The sequence below is a fragment of the Ptiloglossa arizonensis genome, chromosome 2 (assembly GCF_051014685.1).
Source record: "Ptiloglossa arizonensis isolate GNS036 chromosome 2, iyPtiAriz1_principal, whole genome shotgun sequence".
Classification (NCBI taxonomy): Eukaryota; Metazoa; Arthropoda; class Insecta; order Hymenoptera; family Colletidae; genus Ptiloglossa; species Ptiloglossa arizonensis.
Window position 1 is genome coordinate 7,593,566 of NC_135049.1, and position 18,003 is coordinate 7,611,568.

At 40.7% G+C, this 18,003-nt stretch overlaps 1 protein-coding gene across 5 annotated transcripts in view; it reads right to left on the bottom strand.

The window, feature by feature from the left end:
- The window catches only part of Heph (polypyrimidine tract-binding protein 1 heph), a 739,001-nt gene that overhangs the window by 444,629 nt on the left and 276,369 nt on the right, over positions 1–18,003 (bottom strand). The window contains exon 1 of one of the 5 annotated variants that reach the window (XM_076327579.1): positions 11,819–12,442. The exons of the other annotated variants lie outside the window; for them this stretch is intronic. Within the exon in view, the coding sequence (XP_076183694.1) occupies positions 11,819–11,821 (3 nt within the window). The 5' untranslated portion in view covers positions 11,822–12,442. Of the gene's footprint in view, positions 1–11,818; positions 12,443–18,003 lie in introns of those variants that run through there. 5 annotated transcript variants of the gene reach the window in all.

Here is an 18,003-nt window from a genome sequence, read left to right on the forward strand (position 1 = left end):
AATCGATTTTGTCGTACGGAACGAACTCTACTGATTTTAATGAAACTTTTCAGAGATTTGTAGAGCAATCGAAAATAAAAATCGTGCAATTTTTGCCAAACGAAAAACAAAGAAACTGGCACAATGTTTCTCCTTCGATTGAACTTCGAAAAATATAAGAGAGAAAATTAAAAAAAGAAAAAAACAAACAATGAGAAATATGGAAAAATTGTACATGATAGCGAAAGGAATTTGTATAAATTCGCTACAATTTCATTGATAGAAGTTTCAGTTATTAATTATTCCCTTCTCTCGTTTTAATTTAGCCTAAATTGGGCGAGTTAAAATGAGCTATACAAGGACACGCATTTAAGGGGGGACACCACAATGACTAGTTAAAAGAATCGAATTCTTTGTTTCTTATTTTATCAAAGTGTGAAGTGTATAGAATGTTATGTAAACAAGACATTTCGAAATTCAAAGATTTGGCAAAGTTGCAGCGATAAGTAAACTTGTTTTACGTTTCTCTCAAAACTATATTCTTCAACCATCTTCGATTTACTTCAATTTTTATAGAAATATTCTGCATAAAGTGTTCTACAAAGAAGCGTACAATTTTTTTAATACGTTAATTATTTAATTTTTTATAAACGTTTAAAGTCGTTTCTCTAGATAAAAATGATTATGTTTCCTTCAAACTTCGACCTTTTCTACAATTAGTAAAATTTTCGAAACAATCCTACGCTACATTTTAGATAATAGCCTTTAGTTTACGAATCGATAACATTTTTTTTATTTCAAACGTTCCAGTTCTTGTCAACTATGCCGTTCAACAAACGATCTTTCACCAGAAGGGGTTCGGGAATAGCGAATAACTTCGCCATTTTGTGCGATTTTTACTTTCGCAAAATTGTAAAACCAAGCTGAAAGTTATATTTATATTCTCTGAAAAAGACTACATTTTTCATTTAGTAACTACTTGGAAAAAAATATGCAAAATTTATCCATTTTTTAACGTTTCAGAATGGTGTTCCCCTTAACTCGTTCAATCAGCGCAATCTGTGCAGTAAACGTCTATAATTATTCGATGAATGTTTTACTAATATTTAACAAAAGATACATGACGCGTACTAATCGTTGATATTTAAACATATCTGCCTAAACTTTCACATTTAAGATCATACGAATCACAAATAAGATGCAGACAAGCATCACTGACATCAATGTGGATCTCGGGATCATCAACCAGAGAATTTTTAATCGGTCGGTTGACCAATATTTGATCGGAAGTATCGATGCACCGTACATCGACTGTTCACGTACAAGTACTCGAACAATTGAGCAGTTTGGAAGATTTTTCACGCGATTTACGAAGAACGTCGCGGAAGTTGGTGCGGACGATACGCTCCGTGAACACGGAAAGGAAGACGGCCAGACGTGCAAGAGAAGGCGCAGACAGAAGAACAGTTTGCCGCAAACTTTGTGTTCATTTTCATTGCCAAGAACGTATCTCCATTGCAAGCAAGTGAAACCTTTTTAAATGCCCACCGTACAGGAACAATTATTTCGTCAGTGTTCAAGACAGAAACGAAGAAATGTAAATTTCAAGGAATTTCAATGCTTGCATAGTTGGTAGGACGTTGCGTAAATCCGCCTGTTGCTAAGGAAAATTGTATTTATTTAACGCTTCGTGGTTGAAGATTTTCAGTATACTTTTTCATACGTAATTCCGGGAACAAACTATTATTTTATATTTTCGATTCTCTCGAATCTTTTTCGGAAGAATTGGCTTCGAATTGTACTTTATAGTTCTAGGGCAATCCTTATACTGGATATATATGTACACTTAAGATAATTAGTGGATCGTTTACTCGAATAAACTTACTGCTCGATAAATCAGCACTTTAAAATTCGAGATATTATAGTAGACCTTTGAATAATACAAATTCGTATGATATACAGAATAAGTAATGGATCACCGACTCGAATAAATATTTCTTCAATTACCCAGCATAGTATATTCACTGCTAAGTTTTGCTTAACAGTTTGTCTGCAAAACTCGTAATTTTAAGTAATTTTATTCGTGTTTCGAATTTCGGTATAACGTGTATACCGAATAAATAAGTATATAATATATAAGTATATTGTAAAATATACTAAAATTACAGACATGATGCATTTATTGAAGAAAATTTTTTTCTAATGAAAAATATCGCAATTGGAAATATTTAAATAATTTCACCTTATAAGACTGAACCAGATGTGTGATTAATAATAAAATAATACTAAAGTTCCTATTACTTTTGATTAAATTTTCTAATATTAGGTATAACCGTGGAAAATAGTATATAAAATGTTCGTTTCCTGTTAAGAAGCTCGCGGACTACAATTGAAAAAATACCGTTCCAAACGATTTCAAGCATTATGTATATTAAAAAACAGTGACTTGATCGGTAAATGATCTCAATATGTATTTAATCTGGATTTGGATGAACCTCATTCGTCATTAACGACCGAACTGAAGGAAACGACTTCATCGTCGCATACCCCTCAGGAATCCTCGTCGTCATTCATCTTTGGAATAACATTCATCGGGGACAATGATGTTCGATCGATTGCTGAACCGTTTTCCGAGACGATCAGCCGCGAATCACGACGAATGAAGGTAATTAAGCTAAGTGGCTCCTCGGAGGACAATCTCGTCATCCTGTGCGCGACGATATGCAACCTTTCCCTCGTCCAGCCCCTCACGTTGCTCTGGACATAGTATTTACGTAGCCAATAAAACGGATAGTAACGTCAGAGGTGGAGTATATATTCACTTGTATATGTGTTCCTTTTTCCATCAACTCGAAAGAAACTTCAACAAGTAGACGAGGACTCTGGCGAATGTAACTCGAAGGAACGCTTCTCCATCCAGGTATCTTTATAGTCGTTCCTTATGTATACTGGGTAATTAGCACCGAAGTCAGTAGCGAAAAATGATAAACCGGTGAAGTATCCAAGCGCTTTGACCCGTCTGGAACTTCGTTTAATCCTCCACCCTGCTGGGTATATGTACCTACTGTGATTGGATCAGCCATCGTTTCAATTCCATCCCGCGAAATTTCTAAATCTGTTCATTTCAATCGAGTTAAGAGTATCTCTGCGCGTTACGCAATATTAAATACGAGGGACGATTAATGAAATACCAGGGATTTTTCTTTGTATTACGATTTGTGGTCCGTTTAAATTAAACGCTGATAGTCCGCTTCGAAGCAATCTCGCGATAATATAGTATGCAATTGCTTCAACGTTTCTGGCACTTTTAAAAATATCATCGTGTCTTCCAGCGAAAGGCTGTCGAGCTCCCTGTCACATTCAAAGGGGGACACTATCTTCGCGATTTTGAAATATCGATTTTCAAAAGTGACTTCGAAAAATACCCTTGGAAGATTAACGGTTGCTCGTTACGGTGACAAATGTAAGAAAATGAAATTCTTGTATGCACAAATACGATATGCCAGGACTGCTACATTTTAAGGTTTGAAAACAATTATAACTGTCTGAATTAATTTCTACATTTGTGATTTTATACTTATGATTTTTTATCATTTTTCATCGTGGATCGTATTTTCTCACAAATGGTACGTATACGAGAAAAGTGGAAGAGAAGAAAGTTTTATCGTTTTTCATAGTCAACACGGTAACGTATATCAAAGTTCTAGGTTTGCAATATTTTTCGAGAAATAGAGGTGGTACGAAGAATATCGTTGTAAAATTGAGTTGACGAAACTACTACTAGTATGCATCGTTCCAAACTGCAACAATGACTTGAAGTTAAGTTTCAAAGCAGTCTTTAACTGTACTTCAACTTTATACTTTGTATAACGAGTCTCTGTTAGAATGTGTATAATATATTTTAGTGATTAACTTGTATCCGATCGACTAACAAATTCATTAGTTGTTCCATCGACAAGTTATTTCATTCTTTGGTAGGAAAAGCTTGTTTTCTTCTGCGCTATCATCATCTACAGATCATATATGAAACACGTTGAATAAAATAGAATGCTATAAAGGAAAATATTATTCCCGAAAAAATGAAAACCAAAACGGACACGATTCGTCATATTTTCATTAATTATGTTTCTCATTAGGAACATCCACCGGATGTTCCTTTCCTATTCCAGTTTTGACGATATTTTGAAGGTTCGTAGAGCAGCCAAAAATAAGGAATACGTATTTCTTTTTAGTTATGGTAACTCAAGCTTAAAGGGTGAAACTACTCTCCAACGTTTCATGTTTCTGATGCTACCGTCCAAACTATTTAACGTACAAAAAAGTCTTTGAAACAAATTCTGTACGCTTCTTTATGGAAAATAACACGTTCTACGCAGCACTGAAGGCACGTATAAAAACATAAACAAATAACACGAGTATTTAAATCGTTTTACTAATACTCTTTCCGTTGTGTGTAACATATTATTTTCCTTCGAAAATAATAATGAATTTATTTGAAAAACTTCGTTCGGTGTCTAATAGTTTTCAAGATATCATTAGAGAGGTGAATTTTTAAAGTGTAACTTTCTCCCTTGCTCTTAAGTTTCTACTGCTATAAAACAACAATACGTGCCTTATTTTTATCTGCTCAATGACTTGTGTAAAATTTCATCTAAATTTGGAGGGACGAGTACGGTGATCAAAAAATTGATATTTCAAACACTGTTTCGGAAAATTCGACTATAATCGAGGTGTTTACAAACAGAAGAGTCGATTAACGAGGCTCTTGTACATACTGCACGATACAATACTTATTTTTGACACTTTACCGACCGATAGAGTCGAACATCGTGTCACTATGCTCCGAGAACGTATAGTTTTATTTTGTACTTATAAAAATGATAAACCAAATTTTTGAACGTTGTTACCATATACGTATATTGTCCACTTTTTGTTCTAATACGATAATGAAACAACGGCAAAAATATCAATCGGTAAAGCGGTAAGAAAAATATGGTAAAAGATCTGTTTAACGATCAATTTTTGAACCTCCGTTTCAGCGACTCGGTCTTGGCGAGTCAGCCGAGGCTTCCGCGTTGATCTTTTTTTCTTCTTTTTTTTCGTTCAGACAGAGGTAAGACGCGTATAAATTTCCGATGCAGTTCATTCGGGCAAACCTTCCTAGGTATTTCATCGGGAGGCGGTGTAAATGTCGCGAGATCTCGAATCGTGCGAATTCGAGGCGCGCGTAAATCTTTCCATCGACGGCGTACTGAAACGGCCTGTCAAGAGGCAACGACCGTTCTCCCTAACTTCTCAAGCGTGACGTGAGTACTATTCGTCGTGAAAGGACGCGGGCAGATCTCGAGACACAAAGATTCCGCTGTCGTTCCCGCAATTTCAATTCGGAAACTTCGATACGAATACGTTTTTCTTTTTCCATCTTTCTCCTCGTTTCTCCTTTTTTCCTCCCCTGTATTTCGTTTTAGCCCGTTCGATCGCTTCGTTACATACCCGCAACTCCGATGGTTTTTTCTCGCCACAGTACTCGCGGGAATGGTTTCCCGATTCTTCTGGATGGACCGCAAAGTTGCAACAGAGCAGTTTTCGGTGAGACGCCGAGCCGAGACGACGAAAAACCGAGCACGGTTCGTTTCGAAAATTTCTACGACTCAACACCGATTCGAATTTGGCGCCAAACACACAGGGGTTGTTCAATAAGCGAATGCAATAAAACGCATCAGCTATGTACATTGAAAAATTATTTCCACCTGAAGCACTGGGTTAATCCTTGAAAAACAGAGGCTGGGTCACTCGAGACCCGTGACACCGAACCGTTACTTCAGAGTGATACAGCCAAGAGTGTGGCAATACGGTGGAGAACCATGGCAAGTTTTCTTCTGGAGAATAAAAGTTTGGGAAAGATTCTTAAATATAAGCGGCTGAAGATTTAATGTATACTAAATTTACATTCGATGAACCTGCACAGCGACGTTGAACGAGAATTATAAAAATTGGAGAGCGATATGAATTTCTGTTGGAAGAGTGTAAGGATGATGCAAACGAAATAAACCATATTGTATCTCGAAGTGAATGGAAATATATTACTTCTAAGGCTAATAAAAGCAAACAGAAAGTTCTTCCCAAACTTGCAGTTTGACCTTCGAAGGTGAAAACTTTTTATAAGTGAAATTATTCGTACAGTAACTCAGCAGTAAAATGTACACTTTTCGGTCAGTTTGAAACTTTTTAAGGCAAAATACTAGTGAATTTGATCCTGGAATCGACTATTCTTATCACTAATTATAACACGGAAAGCGTATAAAATATACAAAGATTGAACGCAACACATAAGCTTCAAAATTACGTCACTATCTGTGTGACAGCTGTTAACACAACCTAAAGATTTTTATACTCTTGATTGTATCTTTATGAGAGTATTATCAATATATTGGTGACATTTTCCACGTGAAAATAAAACCAAACGATAGTATTCGAACTATTTTTCCTTGTGAATTATATGAATAATTTCTTAAAAATCATTAATCGCATATAATTAAGAATAGTCAACGTGATATCGTGTTTGAATTTATTTACATTGAGAACAATTCACCGATACATTGATAATAACTCATTGATAAGAAATGATAGTATAAAAAAGTTTTTAGTTTGCATCAGTGGCTGGACCATGCCAATATGTCTATTGTATCGCTTTGAAGCTCGCCTAGCGAGTTTTTAATTCCGCTTGAGCAGAATAAACATAAACACTAATGGAGATGATCGAGTTTCTTTAATCCCGCGCTAAAATTCTATCTTTAAGCAAGGAATTATCGTACGTAAGTATGCTAGAAATTTGTTAACGCACAGAGCACCCTGGATAATAATGAATCAGTGAACGAGGATAATACAAGTCTGGCTACAATGTAATAATGGATATTTATTACTACTATTTCAATGAGTAAAAAGTTTCTAATAACTTATCGGTAAACTGTTAACTTAAATGCAGAAAATAACCACGGAAATTAATCGTCAATCTGTATCGAATAAGATGCGTTTAAATAGTATTAAATGAATTAAACCTATCGGTGTTAAAAAACCATTTATTGGTAAAATATATCAGAAAGCTAAATTAGAATTGGTGTGTAAACGTTAACATTGAACTACAGAAAATTGGTGAGAAGTTTTCTTCGATAAGGAGAGAAATATTAACTTGTTGGGAAGCAACAAGAAACAGTATTTTCAACTATCTGTAGAGACTAGATGCAAGTGCAACCATTCACCAAATTGCAACAGCTAAGTGCAGTGAATAGACTGTCGTGGTATGGGATGCATTTTCTGCCCAAGGAATTGTACCCTTGATGTTAATTGACAATATTATGAAAAACTGCTGACTAAATATAGTAAACTGTTATCATAAAAGAAACTGTTATCATGTGCAAAAAAATATGTCACCCAATTGGGTCATTGGGCATGACAGTGATTCAAAACACATCGCAAAAGTGGTAAAAGATTGATCACGTACTAGAAATGTACAAGTTTCATCGTGGTCGGATCAATCGACTAACTGAATACAGGTAAACTAGGAAATAGTGTTAGAAACACAAAACACGGCAAGAAAATGAAATCTTGAGTTTTTGAAAAGATGAATGAATAAAAAATTTAGAATCTGTACCTGAACCGTTTCAACCCCTACGATTTAAATGTCAATAACGTGTGTCATAATCAACATCAAGATCGGTCACAACTCTCACTGTCCTCGTAAACGCTAAATGTTCTTTCCGAAAACGTTATGCAAGAGTTTCTTTCTAATATTTTCAAGAAAATATATTCGAACGTACGAATATGGATAAGATTCACCTTTGGTTCTTACGTTCAGTCCGATTTCCTTACCACGAGTCTCGCGCAATATTGTAGGCGAAAGGGTTAACGAGTGAATGTCCCGAAGACGTAACAATAGTGAATTCTTACAAGCACGATGAAAAATATGTGTTGAAACCTAACCGTAGTCCGTCGTACTGGCAAATTTGAATTTTTTATCTCTTCCGTAATCTGTTCGATACTTTTGTACACATCGATATTCAGTAATAATAAATATCCATCGTTACACTGTTATTACAAATTTATTATTCTCACACTCAGACACGTTAATATCGACCACTCTTCGCTTCGAGGAATTTCTTGCATAATATTGTGACACGATATTTTTGCACACTACTGTAAATAAACTGCGACAAATTTAATTCTGACCGGTTTGCTATAAACAGCAACCATCGGTCAAGTTGATCTTCTCGCTTGCTTCGATAGTCGTTCAATATGTGAGAAGACAAATGCGGAAGAAGCTATAATCGCACGAAATTCTCCGAAGTCGTAATTGGGAGAATTTTCCTTTCGACATTTGGCATGGCAACTGTCAGGATACAAGCGTTCGTATTTAGTTTATACAGTAGTCTCTTTCATTGTGTCACTGGCTTGGGACCAGACCGTGACACAATGCTCTTGTCTCCCCTCCAAGTTTGCTCGAGCTATGTTTATATTGGGGAAGAGGATACGAAATAGTAAGAACAACTGAAATACGGTCAGAACGAGTACGAAACTGAGAGTGAGCGAGAAACAAATAAAGTAGGAGGCAGTGAGGACGAGTGAGATACAATTACATTCAAATACATTTGTGTTTGGTATTATTTTCATCGTAAGAATCTTATAGATTCGTTCATTGCAATTTTATAATAATAAAATAAAGTATCTATGAGATTCTTCTGATGAAAATAAATTTGTTCGATGCAATTTTGTAATAATAAAATAAAGTATCTATGAGATTCTTCTGATGAAAATAAATTCGTTCACTGGAATTTTGTAATAATAAAATAAAGTGAGTATAAAACTTTTACTTTTCCTATTTTGATAATTCGTTTGTAACCGGAGGCATCGTGTGTTGCATGTGCAAAATATAACGAGGCTGACGAAACTCTGTCTTGCGAAAGTGGAAGAAATTACTGTATCGACCTGATCCACGATAGGAATTCATATTGGAAGGATAGCATGCAGTCACACAAATTAGTAAGTGTTACTAGCACAGAATTTACAGAGAGACGATTACTTCATTTTGGACAAGTTGGTGTAGAATAGAAAACGTGTTTGAAAATGGTAAGAGAACAGACAAGGAGCATTCGTGAAATGCTGGACGCCAATTTTGACAGAACTTTGAAAACTTGTAGACTAGTCGAAAATAAAGGATACATAGGTTGTTTTAGTTGCGGAGACTGAAGATCAAGGAGTAAGGTTACCTTTCAAAGTCTTATTTCTCTGATACTCTCTCGAAAACTATCGAAGACATACGCACCACGTTCTGTGAATAAATTCTTGATCTTTATTGACAGAAAATAGCGTACACATCGGTACAAAGCGTTTTCTTTCTTCTAAAAAATAATCAACTAATCGACTAAAAGATCAAAACCAAAAGAGTCACTTTGGCAACAAACACGGTCAAGAACACCAGAAATGAGTTAACCCTTTCGCTTACAATATCATGCGAGACACATGGTAAGGAAATCGAACCGAATATAAGAACCAGGGGTGAATCTTATTCACTTTTGTACTTTCAAATACTAGAAAGGAAAATTCAAATATTAGAAAGAAATCCTTATACAATGTTTTTGGAAAGAAAATTTAGTGTTCACGAGAACAGGACACGCATTATCGAAACTTAAATCGCAAGGCAAGGGGTTAATTGGACAAGAGATCAATATATACGGTATTAATGAAATCGAAAGGCAAGGGGTTAGTATACGTTCATTGCTCTGGAATATGTAAATATGTGAAAGCAACCAGAGTTTCCAGCCATTGAAACACGACACCTAGTAGAAAATTGTGTTAGAAACCTATCGTCAAAGATCGATTAGTTGATCGCGAAAATTGAATGCAACAAAGTAGTCAGTGACAGATCATCCTCGTTGGTACCGTGTAACAAGCCTCGACCCTGTATACGCGCGATACTCCAAAACGACATAATGCTTTCGAAACGGTGGCACTCGATCTTCCCAGTGTTCCCCCTAACGAGAAAGATCTGGCTCGACGCTGATTCGCCGCAACGAAAACGAGAAGACTCGGTCGATCGTGGCAAGACAGGTGTGCCTAACGCAATTCTCCGGTGTTCGACGCGATATCTCGGCGCAGCAAAAGGGGCAGAAAATGATGTTCGAAGCCCTCAGAAACGGGGATCGCGCGATCGAGCGGAAAGCCCGAGTTTGTTCAGGATTCTCGATCGGCAGGCGCATCTCCGCGAACGAAAGATATATACATATATATATATATATACATATATATATATATATATATATATATCTCTTTCTCTCTCAGTAGACACCTGTCGATCGTGGGGGATTAAAGAGGATGCCGCGGTAGACACGGCGGGATTTAAAGCATCTTCTCCTCCTCTCTCCGTCGCAAACCTTCGCAAACAGCCGAGTGGCAGAGAATGAGAGGGTGAAAAAGGGAGAAACGGGCTGCTACGCGGGGAAGGGGAAGTTCACACCAAGGTCGGGAGTTTTCGGTAGGAAACTCCCTCCTGTTTACACGGTAAACGTTGGGAGTGATTCATCGTGGCCAAATCTGTTCCCGATTCACTGTACCGCATCCGTTGAACGGCGCCAGGCTCGCTCGCACCTACCACTGCCAAGAAACCTCGTTACCTCGGGGAACATTCGCCTAAGCTTCGTTCCCGTGGCTTCTTCTCTCGATTCTCCCGAATGAGAAACATTCGAAACTTGACGCGGAAACCGACACTTGGCGTATTCCGCGCCGAAATACGCAACAACACAACTGAGCTATTCGTAGTGCATCGATTTGGCTGTATACGAGTTTCACGGTTCGTTGGGGTTGCGAGCAATCGTCGAATAGAATATTCGATCGCAGTTGAGACAATTACGTTGCAAAAGCTCCGTGTATTTAGAGGCAGGGAACAAATGGTTATCCAAAGGACTTGTACTTGCACGGTTAATTTATGCGACAGGAATACGGAAACCGATATTAACGAGAACCTTCGAAACCTATGAAATATCGTCGGAATAACGGCGGATCCGCGCGGAGAATTGCAACGTTGCCTCGATACCGATTCTTACGTGGGAAATTCTCGCACGAGACGTTTAGGATCGCTTGAAAATCGAGGGAATCGGAAAATATGAAATACGTTGAGCAGTTGCAAGGCTCGGTGACGAAAAAGATTCGGGTGTAATTATTATTACATTTGAATACGTTGTTGCGTTTCGTTTATTCTACGCGAGGTGGTCCGAGGATTTGTTTTCGTACGACAATTACGATTTATAGTTTTGTTTACTATTTGTCTGAATTACACGTACAATTTTTTTTTTTTTTTTTGGCTAAACGGTATGAAATGGGAAGAGAGAATTTCTATTTAAATTTGGCGATAGACTCCGTGATCGATTGGGTTATCTTGCAGTCTTTTACTTAAATTCGAGCAAACGAAACAACCTTGGATCCGAGAGGCGTTAGCGAACACTCCGATAAAGTTACGTAGTAAAATCAATCTTGAACACGAGCTTCGAACTCTGTTTGAAAGTTGGTTCTGACAGTGGACTGGTCAATAAGGCTATTTCGGAAACTCTACCTTGAACTTGAAACTGTCAACGAACCGAACGACAATAGTACCCGGAAAGATCAATCTGAAAGTTGAAAAAATCGGTGAACTCGTCGATAATTCTATTCGGTATAGTTTCTTTCACGTTTTGGAATCCACGGTTCTGTGTCTAGAAACGAACTATCCCGTAAACTGGGCCTCGTACCATCGACCGATAGGAGTTAACCTCGAAGTGGTTCATAGGGTTTGATAGAGGACGAGACTCACCATGGTGTCTTTGATGTGTTCAACCGGTTGCAAGAGGACCGTTGTAGCTCCAAGTGGCCGATGATGCTGGTGCTGTTGTTGGTGATGATGATGCTGTTGCTGATGGTGATGATGTTGGTGGTGGTGCGGGTTGCAGTTGGCGATGTTCGTGCAGGTACAGCTACAGGCTAGGTTGCAGGTTTGCTGACCACCGAAAAGATGTCCTACCAGACCGGGGGTGATGGCTGCTGCCGCCGCGTTGTTGATGCTGTTCAGCAGGGGCGGATGCAGGGACACCGCACCACCCGGGATAAACGGGTACGAATGAAAATACGTGGTGATGGAGGAACGTGCCTCGTCGGCGCCGATTGTATCCGCGAGCCAAGACTTGCTTGGTTGAAGGAAAAAGCCGCGGTTGCCGGTCGGGGCCAACGACTGCAGGCTCCAGAAGAACCGGGCGCGTTCCTGTGCGCTCCAGGCACGTTCCAACGACGCCTGATGGCGAGCTTCCGTCTTGCTCGGTCGACTGAACTCGCACGATGGCCACCACAGTTTGGCCGATTGTCGTTCACCCTCTCTTTCTTCGCAATTGACGTGCTCAACGTTCGAGGAGATCGAACGCTCGGCCGACGATACCGCTTCGGTTAGCTCTAACGAGTCGATTATCTACTTTCCCTGGATCGATCGATCGATAGTCGTCCGGACGCGAGACGCGCGCGGGACGAGTCTTTGGTTCGCGATGAAACGGAGGACTGGCCCTTGTTTTTCTTCCTTTCTTATATTACGAGCTATCGAATACAATGTACATACATACATACATACACACGCGCACGGTTATCGACGCGCTTGCTAGGCCGTCACCTAAGAAAACGTTACTTACTGTGTTACGGTGCAGTCGCGACACAGATAGCCCGAAGACGCAAGCCTAAGTGATAGTGCCAGAGACAGTTACCCTAAACGAGCGTTCCACACGCTGAACGGTACAAAGTGATGATTGTCGGTAAGTGAGCGAGTAGGGGGAAGATGTGCGCGTTACAGGGGGCTCGCGGGCAGACCGTGCAAGGGTAAAAACAGGGGAGGGGGTCGGATATACAATATACACGGCGTATAAATGTGTGTCAAGTGCGGGAAGAGCGTTGAAAAGAGACAAAGACGCGCAGACCCGCTCGTGGAGTCCTCGTTGACTGCGCACAGCTCACTCGTAAGTTAATTGAAACGGCGTAGGTACGTGATATTACTTGTTTTCTTTCTTTCTAAAATCTCTTCCTCTTCCTAGCCGAGCAGCGGCTGAACGCGTTCACGCCGGTTGCGTGAAATAAAGTATACCGCGATTAAAAAGAGATATCTAGTCGAATACGCTAAGAGAGCTAGCTGAAAAATGATTGTCACGAAGATTGACAGAGAACGCCCCTCGATGTCGGGGCACAGGGAAGAAACGATCGAGCGGTAACACTTCCGTTCCTGAACGGGGACTTCCTTCTTCTCCTATTTGTTCCGCTTCGTACGCGTTATCGCTAAACGCAGCGATTGATCGTCCAGCGACAACGTGGCGTAGCCCAACGATCGGATATGTGCGAAGGGTGTATACATATAAACGTATGTATATAAGTGTAAATATATATATATAATATATCGTATGTAAATATATATAGAAGTATATATACATATATATCTATGTAGATATAGAGCGTGTACACGCGTAGGTTTCGGTACAGAGGCTTGGAGATCACATAAAGACACGAAACTTGATTTCCCCGCTCGTTTCCTTCGAGGGGGACGATGGGGGGGTAGGGGGGGAGAAAAACCTTCCGCGAACTTCCCTCTCTTCGTTTCTTACGATTATACCCAACCCGCTACTGTGCTTGATTGTCTTGACGCGATTCTCTTTAATTCGATCAGTCGCTCATGATTCACGCGCGACCATCTCTTCTTACATACTTAATTACTCGAATATCCTAATTACTTACGAAAACTTTGTTACGCCTAACGAGTTACGAAAACGAGCGACAGCACACGAGGCTGTTACAGTTACGCGCGTTCTCTCGATTCTCCTTAAGTTTCTATCGTTATTTGTATTTATCGCCTTTAACGTCACGCTGGCTCAGTCTCTCCGGCTTTGGTACCCTCGATATATCATCTAACGTTCGAACGACTACGATCTCGGTCCCGACGAATCGCGGCCCGCCGCGCAACAAAAATATAAATCTCTGAGAAATACGAATATCTCGGACTCGACTCGGCCTCGCGTCTTCACTCGACGAAACCCTCCCTCCCTCTCTCTTTCTCTCTCTCCTTCCCTCTCTCGCTTTCTCTTTTCACCGGCTCTCAGCGATCCGCTTCAAGATTCTCCTGCTCCAGATTCGTCTCCTGCTCTCCTCTGTTCTTTCTTTCCCTTCGATTCTTCGTGCGAGCAGGTATACTGACAGACCTCCGCAGCACAGTCTGTGTTCAGAAACGACGACGTGTACGACAACGACGACGACAACGACGACAACCACCACGACGACGACGACGACGACGACGATGAAGACGACGACGACGACGAAGACGAAGACGACGACGATGATAACGATGACGATGACGACGAGGACTAGGACGAAGACGACCTTGAACTCGTCCGAGTTCAGGGTGGTAAGTTTTCTCGAAGGAAGCCAACTGGTTCTCTCACTGCTCGCGAGGACAGAGACTCGCGTTCGACACACACAGACACACACACACGGTCGGAGAGGAGGAGGACAATGAGGAGAGTGATCAAAGAGCCTGTGCATGCATGTGCGGCTCCGTCGACGATAGAGACAGAGCTGATTTAGACGCCGGGACGTGGGTCTCCCAGGAGGATCGGAATTCGGGCTGCTGACTCCGCGGACACGACGTCGTTGTCGTATCACGTGTTGTCCCGGCGCGGTTCAACGGTTCAACGGTTCAACGGTTCACCTCTCTCTCCGTTGGTTCCGTATCCCGTTCCTCTTGCCTCGGCTTGGCCAGAGTCCGGTGAAGGTGACTCGGGCGGCTGGCACGCGCGCGTGGCCGCCGATAGACAGACGGTGCAGGTAAACAGAGCGGCGGAGTCGGACTACGAGTGCGATCGGTGGAGGAACAACCAGGTGGATCGGCGACGAGAGAGGGAAAACGAATACAGGAGTGAACGAAGCCGAAAGAGGGGAAGAGCGCGCGCGTGTGTGTCTGCTTGTGTGCACGTGTGCGTGTACCGGGTACTGTGGAGCGGCTTGTGGAGGATCGACGACGGGGAAGAGAAAGAGAGAAGGAGAGAGTGTGTGTGGGAGTGTGTGTGTGTGTGTGTACGTGAGAGAGTAACTCGGAGGTGGGAACGATTAAAGAGCGTCCTACTCGATCGCCTAGCTTGACACAACTGAGGAGCGTCTCTCTCGCGGCGCCCGCGTAGGCCTCCACCGCCACCGCCGCCGCAGCCAGGTCGTGTCGCGGCGTATACGCGGCTTTCAAACGCTACCCCCTGCTCCTCGTACCCCGGCAACGCGATCGTCGCCAATCCCGAACGAGAGCCCGCCGACGACTACCGAACCTGCACGAGCCGCGTCGAGTCTGCGCGCTTACGACGACAAAGCTCTCCGCGCTTAGCGAGCAGTGTCCCCTTCACCCCTCCCAACCCCCACCGTCTTCCTCTCAACCGGAGGATCGTGTCTTTACTAACCCTGTTTCGTTCGGCTTCGCCTCGTTTTCGACTCGTCTTCCGACTGGTCTCTCTCTCTTTCCCTCTCCCTCTCCATCCCCCTTTCACACTCTTTCTCTCTTCATCCTCGGCTCTAGTTATCTCGCTGGTCAGCCGCTGTTCGAGCGCGACTGAATCCCTGATCGCGGGAAAGCGCGAACTCATAGGCGTTGAACGTGTTCGGTAAACATGGGTTTTTCAATGCGTCGCTAGATCGTACTTGCCGACAAATGTACTGGCCGCTCGAGACCACCGATAGATCCCACCGAATCAAGAATTCGGGAGTTTCCAACCCTTTTGCATATTTTGTCAATTAGGTAGCTCGTTTATGAATTACACACTCTCAAACACCGTTTTTTTTTTTTTCAAGAAGTTACGTTGTCGTGTTTTTGATTCACTGGGAAATTAACACGTCGTTTAGTCGTATCGAGTAGAATAGCAGAGTTAATTCTACCATTCTCTTCGGGTATGAAATATCTTTGAAAATGATCGCAACGAAGAATGTAACGTCACTGAAAAAACAATGGAATATTATAAAATTATAAAATGTACCGAAAAATAGGTTTAAATTTAGAACAGGATGAACCGATCACTGAAATAATTTAAAATAATGCGAAACTCGTAAAATTTTATCAATTAAACAAAAACATGGTTCCTTGTAACGTGGTTATGCGTAATTATATAATTTTCTGAGAATACTTCTTTAAATTTGTACACCATAATACGAGACTAAAAACAAGTTTCAAATTTCCCGGTTAAAAGTAACATTACTGGACACTCCTTTCGTGGGTATGTATGTTATGGGTGTCTCTACCTTCGTTTTGTGCCATCCCCCATACAATAATGTTCCAAACACAGAATCATTATTATATTTCATTTGTCTATCTAATTTGAAAGAGTATGGTTATCGTATACTATTTTAATAATAATTTTGTTTCTGGTTCCTACTTTTTCCTATAATTTTGTAATTTAATATTGTTTTTTTAGTGGTATTACATTTTTCTTTTACAATTATTTTCATTGATATCTCTACCTGAAAAGTATCGTACACTTGTAACCCTTTACGATCGAAACATCGTAAATAAAACATTGAACCGATTCTGCAGCGTTTATTTCAATTAGTAAGCTCGTTTATTTCTTTCTTAAAAGGCATTAATTTATATACAATAGCAATACCAAGAAAGTTACGCAAAATTTCACCCATTGGATTGTCAGGTACCCTCGTTCGAGTATTGGCGAAACTGAAGAGTGAACACGAATGAATGCGTAAAAGAATCGAGTGAACGAATGGAATGCACGAACAATAAAGAAATATAAAAATCGTATAAAAAATCTGTAAGTAGCACGATTGATACACGAACGAAGAAGATTTATAAAAAAAAAAGAAAAAAATAATGTATTTTGAGCTATTTTCTCAAAATATTGCCAAAATTGGCCTTTTTAATTTTAAAAGCCTTCTTTTAAAGCCAAAATAAGGAAAAAACAAAAATACCAATCTAACGAAACAAACATCCGTAAAGTATGTACCAGCAAGGAAGTAAAAATAAGAGAGAACAAGAAATAGTAGATTTTATTGGCAGTTTGAAGGTAGGGTAGTTTCGTGTTGAGACACGTGTCTATATGTATCCAAAGAAAGCGCAAGCTCCTAGTGATACCGTGAGACGGGAAATAATTGACATTATCCATTGTCAGAGAAATGACCTTGAGCGACCAAGACATTCCCTCAAGATACGAACAGTTGACGTCCATTATCCTATCGCTTACACAATGACGAATAGTAATATTCTAAAAACATCTGTTGTGCTTCGACGACGTTTGGACTGGTCGTTCGAGACACTGAATTGTAGTTACCGAATTTAAGCACTAAGTAAATTAATATTTATAAATAAGATAATGGATATAGAAGAAAGGGAAGGTTAGATGCACTAGTATAACGGTGATTGGCTGAGATTGGCCGTATTTTCCTCAGTCAACTTTGCGCCTTGGTGTCAAATCTCAAGACTGGTAACGATGTTCAGTTGAGTCAGGAGTTTGTCTGTGTTCTCCTCGGTCGACCTTGCCCTTTGGCGTCGAATCTGAAGACTGACAACGGTGATCGGATGAGTCAAGAGCTTGTCTGTGTTCTCCTCAGTCGATCTTGTCCCTTGGCGTCGAATCTGAAGACTGACAACGGTGATCGGCTGAGTCAAGAGCTTGTCTGTGTTTTCCTCAGTCGATCTTGTCTCTTGGCGACGAATCTGAAGATTGGTGTCTGTGTCTGATCGCAGCTTCGAGGTAAAGGAGCCGTACTTCCCTTTCGTGCGTACTTGGTGTCGTTGTAAATCTCAGCGGCAACAAGCTCACGTGGGTTATAGCTGTGTTGCGTTGCCTGCGTGGTCCTGGCTGGTCATCTTCTCAGAACTTGACCGCCAGGTCTCATTGTTTGGCTAGCAAGGGCGTTGGTGAGGGATTCTGGCAGTCGTTCCTTCGTTTATAAATTCATCCTGTGTTCTGGAGTCATGCTGAACCTCTTGAGCTT